Raw genomic sequence first — 13,639 nt, forward strand, 5'->3', positions numbered from 1 at the left:
TACAGGTAAGCATATTCAAATGCAGAGAGATGTAAACGGGCAGAATATGGCGCTGCGGTCGGCGACGCTTATGTTTCTGGTGCAGTTGTTAGCTCGCTTACTGCTGCTTCAATGGCAGGTTATCATGATTTAAGTGGTGTTATAGTGGGCGCACGAGCGGTGGGACACAGCACCTCCGAGATGCAATGAAGTGAGTATTTTCCCGTACAAGCATTTCGCGAGTGTACCGTGAATATCAGGAATCCGGTAAAGCATCAAATCTCCGACATCGCTGCGGCCGGGGAAAGATCCTGCAAGAACGGGCCCAATCACGACTGAGAGAGTGCAACCCTTCCGCATGTTCCTGCAGATTTGAATGCTGGACCATCAACAAATGGCAGCGTGCGGACCATTCAAAGAAACATAATCGATATGAGCTTTCGGAGCCGAAGGCCCACTCGTGTACCCTTGATGACTGCACGACAGAAAGCTTCATGCCTCCCCTGGGCTGTCAACACCGACATTGGACTGTCGATGACTGGAAACGTGTCGCCTGGTCGAACGAGTCATGTTTCAGATCGTATAGAACGGATGGACGTGTCGTGTCTGACCGCCCGTATGCGTTCATGTCCATTGTGCATTCTCACGGACTTGGCCAATTCCAGCAGGACAATGCGACATCCCACACGTCCAAAATTGGTACAGAGTGGCTCCAGGATAACTCTTCTGAGTTTAAACACTTCCGCTAGCCACCAAACCCAAGACACGAACATTATTAGCATATCTGCGATGCTTGCAGTGTGCTGTTCACAAGAGGTCTCCACCCCCTCGTACACTACGGATTCATGTTGTCAGTTCCCTCCAGCACTACTTCGGACATTAGTCGAGTCCATGCCACGTCGTGTTGCGGCACTTTTGCGTGTTCGCGGGGGCCCTACACGATATTAGGCAGGTCTGCATATTTGTTTGGCTCTTCAGTGTACATTGGTCATGGTTGGTTCTCACAAGGGTCTCCATAATTCTGAGCGAATATCATCTACTCCATAGGTCTTGTTTTGACTTAGATGTTTCAGGTCCCTGGCAAATTCTTTTTGCCGTATCGCATTTTCCTTCTCATTTTAATGTTCTTCCTCTTAAAGTACTACACTACTGGCCATTAAAATTGCTACACCAAGAAGAAATGCAGATGATAAACTGGTATTCATTGGACAAATATATTATACTAGAACTAACATGTGATTACATTTTCACGCAATTTGGGTGCATAGATCCTGAGAAATCAGTACCCAGAATAACCACCTCTGGCCGTAGTAACGGCCTTGATACGCCTGGGCATTGAGTTAAACAGAGCTTGGATGGTGTGTACCATGCAGCTTCAACACGATACCATAATTTATCAAGAGTAGTGACTGGCGTATTGTGACGAGCCAGTTGCTCGGCCACCATTGACCAGACGTTTTCAATTGGTGAGAGATCTGGAGAATGTGCTGGCCAGGGCAGCAGTCGAACATTTTCTGTATCCAGAAAGGCCCGTACAGGACCAGCAACATGCGGCCGTGCATTATCCTCCTGACATGTGGGTTTTCGCAGGGACCGAATAAAGGGTAGAGCGACGGGTCGTAACACATCTGAAATGTAACGTCCACTGTTCAAAGTGCCGTCAATACGAACAAGAGGTGACCGAGACGTGTAACCAATGGCACCCCATACCATCACGCCGGGTGATACACCACTCTGGCGATGACGAATAATCGCTTCCAATGTGCGTTCACCGCGATGTCGCCAAACACGAATGCGACCATCATGATGCTATAAACAGAACCTGGATTCATCCGGAAAAATGACGTTTTGCCATTCGTGCACCGAGGTTCGTCGTCGAGTACACCATCCCAGGCACTCCTGTCTGTGATGCAGCGTCAAGGGTAACCGCTGCCACGGTCTCCGAGCTGATAGTCCATGCTGCTGCAAACGTCGTCGAACTGTTCGTGCAGATGGTTGTTGTCTTGCAAACGTCCCCATCTCTTGACTCAGGGATCGAGACGTGGCTGCACGATCCGTTACAGCCATGCGGATAAGATGCCTGTCATTTCGACTGCTACTGATACGAGGCCGTTGGGATCCAGCACGGCGTTCCGTATTACCCTCCTGAACCCACCGATTCCATATTCTGCTAACAGTCATTGGATCTCGACCAACGCGAGCAGCAATGTCGCGATACAATAAACAGCGATCGCGATAGGTTACAATCCGCCCTTTATCAAAGTCGGAAACGTGATGATACGCATTTCTCCTCCTTACACGAGGCATCACAACAACGTTTCACCAGGCAACGCCGGTCAACTGCTGTTTGTGTATGTGAAATCGGTTGTTTACTTTCCTCGTGTCAGCACGTTGTAGGTGTCGCCACCGGCGCCAACCTTGTGTGAATGCTCTGAAAAGCTAATCTTTGCATACCACAGCATCTTCGCGTCTGTAGCACGTCATCTTCGTGGTATAGCAATTTTAATGGCCAGTAGTGTATGATATTATTCTCAAGTTCTTTTCCTTTGTGTAGGCCTTCTATATTCCTTCCACCGTTCGGTCTTACCTTCTTACTCTGGCTTTCCATCAGAGCACCTAATATTCACAAATGAGCTTCTCTTTCATCCAAAGGCCGTTAACGTCGCTATAAGAGGCGCCCATCTTTCCCCTAGTCATTCATAGTTCCAGAGATCTGCATTTTCCTCCTACATAGCAATTTCGCACTGCTGTCAATCTCATTCTTTAGATTTCTGTATTTAGCTTTTCTGCATTTAATTACTTTCTCCTTTCGTCACTTAAGTCGAGTGTCTAGTGTGTTATCCAGGGATTTCGTCTTGCCTCTTTACGCTATTTCATCTCTTAAAGCTACCCATTCCTCTTCTATTTGTTTGTCGGTCAGTGGCTAATGTTCCCTTTGAAACTCTCAAAAACCTCTGCATATTTCATCAAAGTCCCGTCACCTTAATTTGCTACCTTTCAGAAGTTTCTTCACTTTTCATCTGCAGTTCAATAAATTTAAATTTAGAATTTCCTTTGAGTTACTGCATTTATTCTATACAAGTGGCTACAAAATTGTAGTCGCCGTTTCCTCATTGTATATTTTTTGTGTAACTTGATACTGCTTTTGTTCCATCTTCATGCATAAGCTGTTCTCACATTTTATCCCAGGATTTTCCACATAAGTTTTGACCTTTGTTTATATACGTTTTTTGCTTGAAACGTGCGATCAATAACAATACTTTGAGACGAGTAAGGTATTTCTGTTTTAGCAATTGTGTATTAACGTTCTAATGGAAATAGTTAATTATATCTGTTCCCAGTGAGCGTGTATGTAGATGGCAGCATTATAATTATTCATTATTGTTTAACTTTCCGATTTAACCATTCCTGTTCTATAACAAAATGAGAGTAATAATTATGGAAACAAGTTTCTGAACGATAAACTAAGAAATACATTTTTTTCAATAACTTTTTCCACAGTTGATTGCATGCTTCAATAACATGGTGAACACCTGTGTAACTTCTGAGCCTTTCCTTAACCAAATTAAAGCTTTTCAGCATATGAAATATTTTATCACGTTACTATAAGGAAAAAATTCATCCTGTGGTAATGATTGATTTAGTGTAATTTGAATATAGTAATGGTAGTTAAAGTTCTGAGGGGAAAGGACCTGGGCTCTGATCACTACCTGTCCAAAATAAAAATCAAGATAACACCGGCTGGAAAAAAGAAAAAAAGAACCAACCGGTTGAGACGAACCCACGACCAAGCAAAAATACAAAACAACACACAATACGCAATGAAAACAAACACAATCCAATCAGACACGGAACTGGAAGAACTGACAGAGAAGTTGAAAACAATAGCCGCAGAAATAGCACAACCCGAAAAGAGAAAAAAACACCAGTGGTGGGACAGAGTGTGTGAGGAGGCAGTCGACAAGAGACATGAAGCGTGGAAGAAATTCCAAAATAACAAAACTGACGAAAATTTTGCAACGCTGACCCAACAAAGGAAAATAACTCAAAGAACGTTAAGAAATAGCAAAAGAAAGTATCATCACGGACTGCTGGACCAAATAGAAGATAGCTTTGCCAAAAACAACTCACGGCAATACTATAGAACATTTAGGGAAAAAACCAAAACCTTTACACCACCAACCCTCATGCTCAAAAACAAAGAAGGAGTAACGGCACACAACGATGAAGAAAATGCCAATATTATGGCGGAAAGCTTCCGAAATCTTCTGAACTGCGAAGACCCGATCAATATACTCGACATAAATACTAACACAGAAGTCAGGACACCGGAAGAGAACATACAAGCACCATCAATATCAGAAGTGGAAATAGCAATTAAACAATTAAAAAACAACAAAGCTAGCGGAGAAGACCAACTAACGGCAGAGCTATGGAAGTACGCCGGAGAAAACGCAGTGGCCAGCCTCCACAAGAACATTCAAAAGATCTGGAAAGAGGAGAAATTACCGACAAGATGGACAACAGCGATAATATGTCCCATCCACAAAAAAGGGAGTAAGACAGACCCAGGCAATTATAGAGGGATCTCCCTACTGGACTGTACGTACAAGATTCTCTCCAAAATAATTTATAACAGGGTCAGAGACCAACTAGAAAAAGAACTGGGAGAGTATCAGGCGGGATTTAGACCGGGAAGAAGCTGCCCAGAACAAATATTAAACCTAAAGCTAATCATCGACTACTACAAATCAAGAAACAAACAACTAGTGATCTCTTTCATCGATTTCCAAAAAGCCTACGACAGCATACATAGAGAATCTTTGAAGAAGATACTGAGAAATTTAGGCTTACACCCCAAACTGATCAAAATGATTGGGCTTACACTGGAGAACACAACCTCTAAAGTCAAATTCAGAGGAGCAACCTCAGACGCGTTCGAAATTAAAACAGGATTAAGACAGGGGGACGGGCTGTCCCCAATTCTGTTTAACTGTGCACTGGAATATCTGATGAGAGAATGGAGGAAGATTAATCCAGAACTAATAAAAGTAGGAACAAAAATCAAAGTAAACTGTTTAGGTTTTGCGGACGACTTAGCGCTATTAGCAAACAACATAAAAGAGGCAAGAACGCAAATTGAGACACTAGAAGAGATAGCTGGGAAAATTGGACTAAAAATCTCGTTCCAAAAGACCAAAATCATGGTCAGGGATCCTCTCTGCGTTGATCACATATCAATTTTCAACACTAAAGTAGAACTGGTGAAAAAATTCAAGTATCTAGGGGAAACAATAACACACAACAATAACGAGAAAATAAACTGGAAAGAAAGAACTGACAAACTGAAGAAGTCTCTATTCACAACTCAGAACATATACAATAAGAGATGCCTATCAACAAAAACCAAAATCAGACATTACCAGACGGTGATTCTCCCGGAAATACAATACGCATGCGAGACAATCTCCGGACCGTATAAAATAGGAGAGATAGAAGCAATAGAAAAAATAGAAAGAAGGATAGTAAGAAAGTGTATAAACAAGAAGAACCTAGTGGAAGGCCAATGGAGAATAATCCCAAACGAAACCGTCTACAAAACAATCACTCCACTAACAGAATTCTTCAGAAGGAAAAGGATATCATTCCTGGGACACATACTGAGAACGGAAGACACTAGACTAGCTAAACGACTGATCGACTTTTATTGGAATAAAAAAATCAAGTCAAACTGGGTGAGAGAAGTGCAGAAGGACATGGAAGAACTAGGAATCTCGAAGGAGGATCTTGTAACAAAATCACAGAAATACAGCGAATGGGTAAAAACAAACACAATAACACTCACGCACAAACCAAGGCAGAGACGAAATGTGGTGTATTCAGAGGAGGAAAGAAAACGAAGATCGGAACGGCTCAAAAAAATATGGGCTAAAAAGAAAGAAGAAACAGCCAAACAAATGAAACGGCTAAGGACGACTACAAGATTTGAACTAAAGTGATCCAATAGGGTCGTAAAAGCAATAAATAAATAAATAAATGGTAGTGGTCAACCACGTTCAACTGCAATAACCTCCCAAAATGTGGAACTGTAAGCGATGTACTTTTTAGGCAATCTGTGTGCCAGGAACTGACCACATTGTTGGATCTAACGCACAATATCGTCAGATCGTCGCCCACTAGCCTCACTGCAACACACAACCGAAACACAACGGAAATGTGGTCTATGTGGGTATATAAAACAGCAAATTAATTTTATCCATAAATGGACTCTAATGTAATAAACGACTGTTGCTCTAAAGGGTAACGTTGAAGAAAATCCGCTACCAGTTGCTTTTGCAGTTGCTTTGTTTAAAATACGATAGGTTTCGGGCTTCTGTCCATCTTAAGGTGGTTACATTCCAGAGTTCACTCTTTGAACTCTAATAGAGGCGTACTGAGAGTCACGCGAAAGGAATCGAACAGGATGTGGTTATTGATAAGAGGTGCGTGCACTGTACAGCGCCCACTGCCGCTGCTGCGGGCAAACAAACACGCCGGCTTCCCACGTGGCGCCAGCTCCCTGGCCACGTGAGCCAGCAGTGTAAACACGACACTCCCTCCCTGCAGCCTCGAGCTTCTCCCGTTTGACCTTCTCAAAGTCACCCGCGCCTTCGCCGCCGCCACGCCGACAGTGACACGTCACGAGCCGCGTGACGTCACGCTCCGACCGCAGCGACACTGACGGCGGCCGGCCGAAGCACTCGAGCGCGCGCCCGCGCAGCGGGGCGCCATCTTAAAATAACGGAAGCGGAGCGAAGCGAGGCGAGCCCTCCGTGTCGCGAGCGCGCGATCGCGTTTGAATTATCGATGCGCGCGCGTCGGTCGGCGATCGACAGCTGCCGTCGATACGGGCGTCGCTCGCGTGGAACATTACAGTTTCAAATCCGTGGCGGAGGACATTCGGTCTCCCTCCTCCAGGCTTTTGGTTCCATTCACGGCCGAAGGATTCGGTGAATGGCAGCGTAACCTATAACTGTAACCGACGAAAGCTTTCTTCATTAATTTACACAGGATGTTCATAAGTTGGCGTCCATAAATGTAGCTTTCTTGACATAAAAACAATACAGAAATTGCGTATGAAAATCTGATTTTGTCCATTATAAAATGTTTTTTAAAGTCTGCGACTGTGAAATCAGTGAGTTTGTTTATAAAAATCCTTTCTGGTACTGGTCATGATTTTCTTTTATTCGTATTTTATACGATGCCTTTCGGGAAACGATTCCCATTTCCAAGTGTGTTTTCTCTTTGTACTATGCGATTTGACACATAATGAGAAAGGGCATTCACAATAGGTTTCGAACTCTTGATCTTTTTCTAGCAAATGTACACTCATAACCCCACAAGAGACCCAAAGGCACATTTCCGTGGCCATTCTGTCCCATTCGAAAAATTCCTTCGTGGCGCGTAATTTTTTTCGCTTTGCAGTGTATAAGAAATATTCTTTTTGGTTTTGAATTTCTTGGTAGTCTGTAGGTAAATAATCCGAAACTAGTAAAAGAAACATAATTGCCGGCCGGTGTGGCCGGGCGGTTCTAGGCGCTTCAGTCTGGAACCGCGCGACCGTTATGGACGCAGGTTCGAATCCTGCCCCCGGCATGGATGTGTGTGATGTCCTTGGGTTAGTTAGGTTTAAGTAGTTCTAAGTACTAGGGGACTGATGACCTCAGATGTCAGGTCCGATAGTGCTGAGAACCATCTGAACCATTTTTGAGCAACATAATTAGTCATTAGGGTTTTATTTGCTTAAAATAACGTTTAACACAGTAACTCATTTGTAAAAAGAAAAAAAAATAAGTTTGACGTTTGACGCTGTTTTATAAATAGGAGTTCGATTCTTTAAAGAATCAGGGATGGGTTACAGTTTTCCCAAAAATCTGAAATCATTCACTGTCTCTAATTTCTGGTCATTTACTACAATTTAGCTTGCGACCTTGTCTTCCTTTTCAAAAATATTGTTTTTTGGGTCGAGATTCTTAGCTATAGTTCTTGTCAGTTATACAGGATGAGTCAAGAGTGACAGTACGTGCTTTGAGGGGTGATATTAGTAGTAAACCCCAACCAAAAAATTTATATTGGCATATGTCCCCCAATCCGAATAGTTTCCGAGATAGAAAACATTACTGTACGATACTTCTGAATAATTCTAAAACCGGACACTCCAGCCTGAACGTGTCGCAGTACGAAATTAAACTACCTTGAATTTCCTACAAGAAGGTCCTATTCATTTTTTTCTGTAGGATTAATACATAGTTTGTGCGAAGAGAGCGTGAAATATTGAAAACATCGTGCGACACGCGTGCCCTGTAGCTTGGGTAGTTTTGTGAGGCAATTTGAGGTAGTTTCCCGATATGACAGTGTCCCGTAACAAATTGTTCGTCTCAACTTCCTCCGCACTACTGTCTTACTTTGTAAACAAGGACAATGTTTGAATAATACAGGAAATAAATAAGAATGCATATTAAAAGTGTTCTACCTCGGAAACCGTTCAAATGAGGCATATGTCAATATGAAATTTTTTTTGCTCAGAATGGCTAATTCTATCACTCATCAAAGCATGTACCTTTCCTCTTGACATCCTGCACACAGGGTGTCCCGTGAGAAATGCTCAACATTCAGGGATGTGACGTGAACGAAGCGGAATAGTCCAGTGAACAGGGGATCTAAAATGCATTCCTCAAAGGCTGTGGGCGCTTATATTCAGCATAAGATACGTAAGAGGGTCACTCCAAAAGAAGTGCACAATATTTTTGTAAAAATACAATATTCGTTGTGCATGTGTGAAAGTTTTACAGTGTGTAGATACAACCTTCCCGCCTGTTTTCAAACTTAGTTCAATCTGTTCCCGTGAGTGGCGCCGTCACAGGATTTCAAGATGGCTTGTCGTTCGTCAGAAGCAACGTGCTGTCATAGAATTCCTGTGCTATGAAAACGAGACAGTGGGAAACATCCACAACAGATTGAAAAATGTGTATGGAGTGCCGCTGTCGATCGCAGTACAGTTCGTCGGTGGGCAAGCAGGTTACGTAATGAAAGCGGGCACGGCAATATTGAGGATTGTCCTCGCAGCGGCAGGCCTCGTACTGCACACACTCCACAAGATGTGCAGAGAGTTAACGAATTGGTGACTGCTGACAGACGCATCACAGTGAACGAATTGTCACGCTACGTTGGGATAGGAGAAGTAAGTGTTTGCAGAATACAGAACGTGTTGGCGTTAAAAAAGGTTTGTGCCAGGTGCGTTCCCAGGATGTTGACATTGGCTCACAAAGAAACAAGAAAAACGGTATTCAGCGAACTTTTGGAACAGTACGAGAATGGTGGAAATGAATTTCTTGGAAGAATTGTGGCAGGTGATGAAAAATGGCTCCATAATTTTTCACCAGAGACGAAGAGGCAATCAATGGAGTGGCATCATGCAAATTCACCCAAGAAAAAGAAATTCAAAACCACACCTTCTGCTAGAAAAGTTATGGCTATGGTGTTTTTCGATTCCGAAGGACTCTTGCTTGCGGACATCTTGCCAAGTGGAACCACCGTATGTGACGACACTGAAGAAACTTCAAGCTCGACTGAGTCGTGTTCGACCACATCGGCAAAAGCAGGATGTTTTGCTGTTGCACGACAATGCACGGCCATATATCAGTCAAAAAACCACGGAAGCGATCACAAAACACGAATGGACAACACTGAAACGCCTGCCTTACAGTCCTGACCTGGCTCCATGTGGCTATCATCTCCTTGGGAAACTGAAAGACTCTCTTCGTGGAACAAGGTTTGAAGATGATGACTCCCTTGTGCACGCTGCCAAACAGTGGCTCCAACAGGTTGGTCCAGAATTTTACTGTGTGGGTATACAGGCGCTGGTTCCAAGATGGCGTAAGGCAGTTTATAGGGATGGAAATTGTGTGGAGAAATGAAAATATTGTTCCTAAAGGATGTATCTAACACTGTAAAACTTTCAGACATGTAGAATAAAATATGGATTTAAAAAAATAATAGTGTGCATATCTTTTGGAGTGACCCTCGTAGTTCATAGTAGCGTTGATGAACAAGTACCCTGTTCATTGGACAGTTTTTTCTTGATTTCTTTTTTACTGCCACTGCTCAAAGAGCCTGCAGTAGAAGAGACTTGTTTCACAGTATCGAAGATAAACAAGTGCTCGTAGTTCTTGAGGTATGCGTTTTATAGCCCATGTTTACTGGACTTTCTTTGCTTCGTATGATCGTTCCTCTTGACACTGACCCTTCCTCCATGGACAGCCATGTATTGAATTGGCGTTTGAATGTACCGTCACTGACGAAAAGTAAAATGGCCTCCGTTTGTACACACCTCGTTCTTGGCGGAGTGGTAGCGTGTAAGGCGGCGAGTTGCAGGCGGGGCTGTGTTGGACTTCCGGCTTGTGCTCCCCCCCCCCCCCGTATCACTCCCCCCCCCCCCTCCGGTGCTGAGCTGCGACCGGGTGGCTGTATCGAGCGGCGGCAACCGGCTGGGTCGTCGCCATGGCAACGCCGCGCTGCCCGGGACTACGAGCCTACGGTGTCCCGCAAACTGTGCCCAGAGAAACTTGCGACCGGGAAAGGTCGAGGGAGCGTCCAATAACCCCCCACCCCCCAGTCGAAGTCATCAACTTACCCGGCAGGTAGCAGAGCCCTGGGCTGCCGATGGAATGCCGGACATTTGCCACACCTGCCCCTTCGCCAGGTAGCTTGAGCAGCGATCCCTCGGGTAAGGGACGCCCTTCCTCCAACTACTTCTGTCCGCTTTCAAACCGCCGTCTCCACATCTTACTCGATACAACCAATACGTAAAGGACCTTCTTCTTCGACATCTTGACCAAATACAGAGCTGCTTTTCCGAAATCGAAATATTTATAACTTTTGGGAAACGAAAGCAATACCGACGATTATGTCAGTATGTAATTAGTTCTGCCAAGTATAAATATAGATCCTTCTGTCTGTACGGTAGCTTCCTTTCACGCTTATTGATTGCGATAGAAACAGTCCATCGCCATGGGAGCAACAAGAAAGGAACACTGTAAAGAGAATGCGAATGTATGCTAACCATTTCTTTTTGACCACTGCATTTGTGCCTCCTTTAATTACTACAGGCTGTATGCCCAAAAGACAATAAGGAAAGATGAAATGGGTATGTGAATGTGTGAAAAGAAGAACGACATACTCCATATTAATTTACTCTCTAAAATGCGATATCCCTTGCGGCGAAACATTAGTTACTAAAGTGTAGCGGGACAATGTTCAAAACATTACTGAAAATTCATTCACTAAATAGAGATAAGAACATCTATCATTGACATGTCATCTAAAGTCGACGTACAATTTTAAAATGTTAGAAATAAGCAAATGAAGTAATACAGAATGCTTTGCTTGTAACGTACATTGTTGTTCTACATTGTTTAGCTCTGGTATTTACAGGGTCACAGAGAAAGCATCCTAGGTTTTGGAGGGAAAAGCCGTAATTGTAATGATCTGCACTACAACAGAAACAAGAAGCACAACATAAGGAAAAATAATATAATGTGTGTTCCAGCTCACAAGCGACACTGAAACAGATAGTTCCTGTGACTTAGTATCGGCAGAGGTTATATTATTCCACAACCGGAATAAGTTAATAACTGGCTCGTTTTACCGACCCCCGGTCTCACAAGAAACAGTTGCTGAACAGTTCAAAGAAGACTCGAGTCTCATCACAAATAGGTACCCTACTCATACAATTAAAGTTGGCAGTGACTTCAATCTACCTTCCGTATGTTGACAAAAATACATTTTCAGACCCTATTGTAGATAGAAAATGACTTCCGTAATTGTTCTAAATGCTTTTTTTAAAATTATTGTGAACAGTTAGTTCACGAGGCCATTCAAATCGTAAATGGTTACGAAAACACACTTGACCTCTTAGCCACAAATAATCCTGAGCATCACGACGGATACAGGGATTACTGAATACACAGTCGTAGCGAGGCTCAATTACGTAACAAAAAAATTCACCAAAACTAAACGCGAAATATATCTATTTATAAAAGCAACTAAAAATTCGGTTGACGCCGGTCGGCGTGGCCGAGCGGTTCTAGGCGCTGCAGTCCGGAACCGCGCGACCGCTACGTCGCAGGTTCGAATCCTGCCTCGGGCATGGATGTGTGTCATGTCCTTAGGTTAGTTAGGTTTAAGTAGTTCTAAGTTCAAGGGGACTGATGACCTCAGATGTTAAGTCCCATAGTGCTCAGGGCCCTTCATTTGAAAAATTCGGTTGACGTCTTTCTAAGAGACAGTCTCCAATCCTTCCAAACTATGTAAGTGAAGACCATATGTGGCTTAAGTTCAAAGAAATAGTATCAACAGCGCTCGAGAGATTCATACCAAATAAATTAATAAGAGACGGAACTGATCCTCCATGGTACAGAAAACACGACAGAATGCTGCTGCAGGAGCACCGAAAAAGGCAAGTATAATTTAGACGAACGCAAAATCTTCAAGATTGGCGAAGTTTTACTGAGGCTCGAAATTTGGTGCGGATTTCAGTGCGAGATGCATTTAATAGTTTCCACAACGAAACTCTCTCTAGAAATGTGGCGGAAAATCCAAAGAGATTCTGCTTCTATGTTAAATAAATCAGCGGAAAGGCTCAGTAAGCGATGAGAAGGAGTAGGAGGGGGAGACAAGGGAGCCAACCCTTCGGAGCAGGTGAAATCGTGGCAAATGTCCGGCGTGGCAAATGTCCGCACACCCTGCCGATGAGCAGCAGCGGGGTCGCTCGAATAACGGCTTTAACGCCAAAACTTCCACAATTCGAACGTCATCATCACTTTATTTTCCGGCGGATGTAATCACAAAATTTGTACTTAAGACCGTATCTTCAGAACCGTCAGTGGAAAACGAAAAAAAAGAAAGAAAGAAAAACACGACAAACAATAATTTAAAAAGGACATAGAATAAAATGTGGTCCATGCCGCTAGAACAGCTAATGGCATATGTAATTATTTAAAATGAGTTGTTATATCCTTGCTAGAAAATGGCTAATTTGGTTCACGGTACCTCCTTTCACGAGGCGAACACGGACAGTGCCATACTCCAATTCTTCACTCAGTGGAGGAGGGGTTAAAATAAGCCACATATCCCGGCTTCTGCGTACATATTCGACCGTTTTGAGAAAACGTCGGTCGAAGCTTTCGTGGTATTTCATGTACGGGCCTTTCAGCGAGTAAACAGTCCAGCCGATGTGGTGGCGCCGCAGCGTTGGTACCCCGAGTTCGAAGCGCGATTATTATTTTTATTTTCGTTTTTTATTTTATACCACTGTCCGTAGACGATTACTACACGGATGTTTTCCAATGTATACTGAAATAACAGTGTTCTTATTCGTCTCCTAATTGCAGGTTTAGTGAATGAATTTTTAAAAAATAATAATAAAAACAAATGAACGGAAAGTTTATTTTAAATTGTTTTCGGTGAAATTCCTGTTATGTATCTTGATTCATAATCAAGTGCAAGTTTTCGAAAAAGTGATACGTTTTCATGCGTGGTTTGCAGCGAAATTATTGTCAACGTGCGATATCTTCAGCAATGTTAACGACAATTCTTTGCCAGTGAGATTCTTACGAAGAAA

The 13,639-nt window shown here is 43.2% G+C and overlaps 1 protein-coding gene across 1 annotated transcript in view; it reads right to left on the minus strand.

Moving 5' to 3' along the window:
- Positions 1-6,448: 6,448 nt before the first annotated feature.
- LOC126210021 (uncharacterized) overlaps positions 6,449-13,639 on the minus strand; it is a 131,515-nt gene continuing 124,324 nt past the window's right edge. Inside the window, exon 2 of the mRNA XM_049939125.1 lies at positions 6,449-6,750. Coding sequence (XP_049795082.1) covers positions 6,449-6,750 — 302 coding nt within the window. The remainder of the gene's footprint in view (positions 6,751-13,639) is intronic.

The sequence above is a fragment of the Schistocerca nitens genome, chromosome 10 (genome assembly GCF_023898315.1).
Source record: "Schistocerca nitens isolate TAMUIC-IGC-003100 chromosome 10, iqSchNite1.1, whole genome shotgun sequence".
Lineage (NCBI taxonomy): Eukaryota > Metazoa > Arthropoda > Insecta > Orthoptera > Acrididae > Schistocerca > Schistocerca nitens.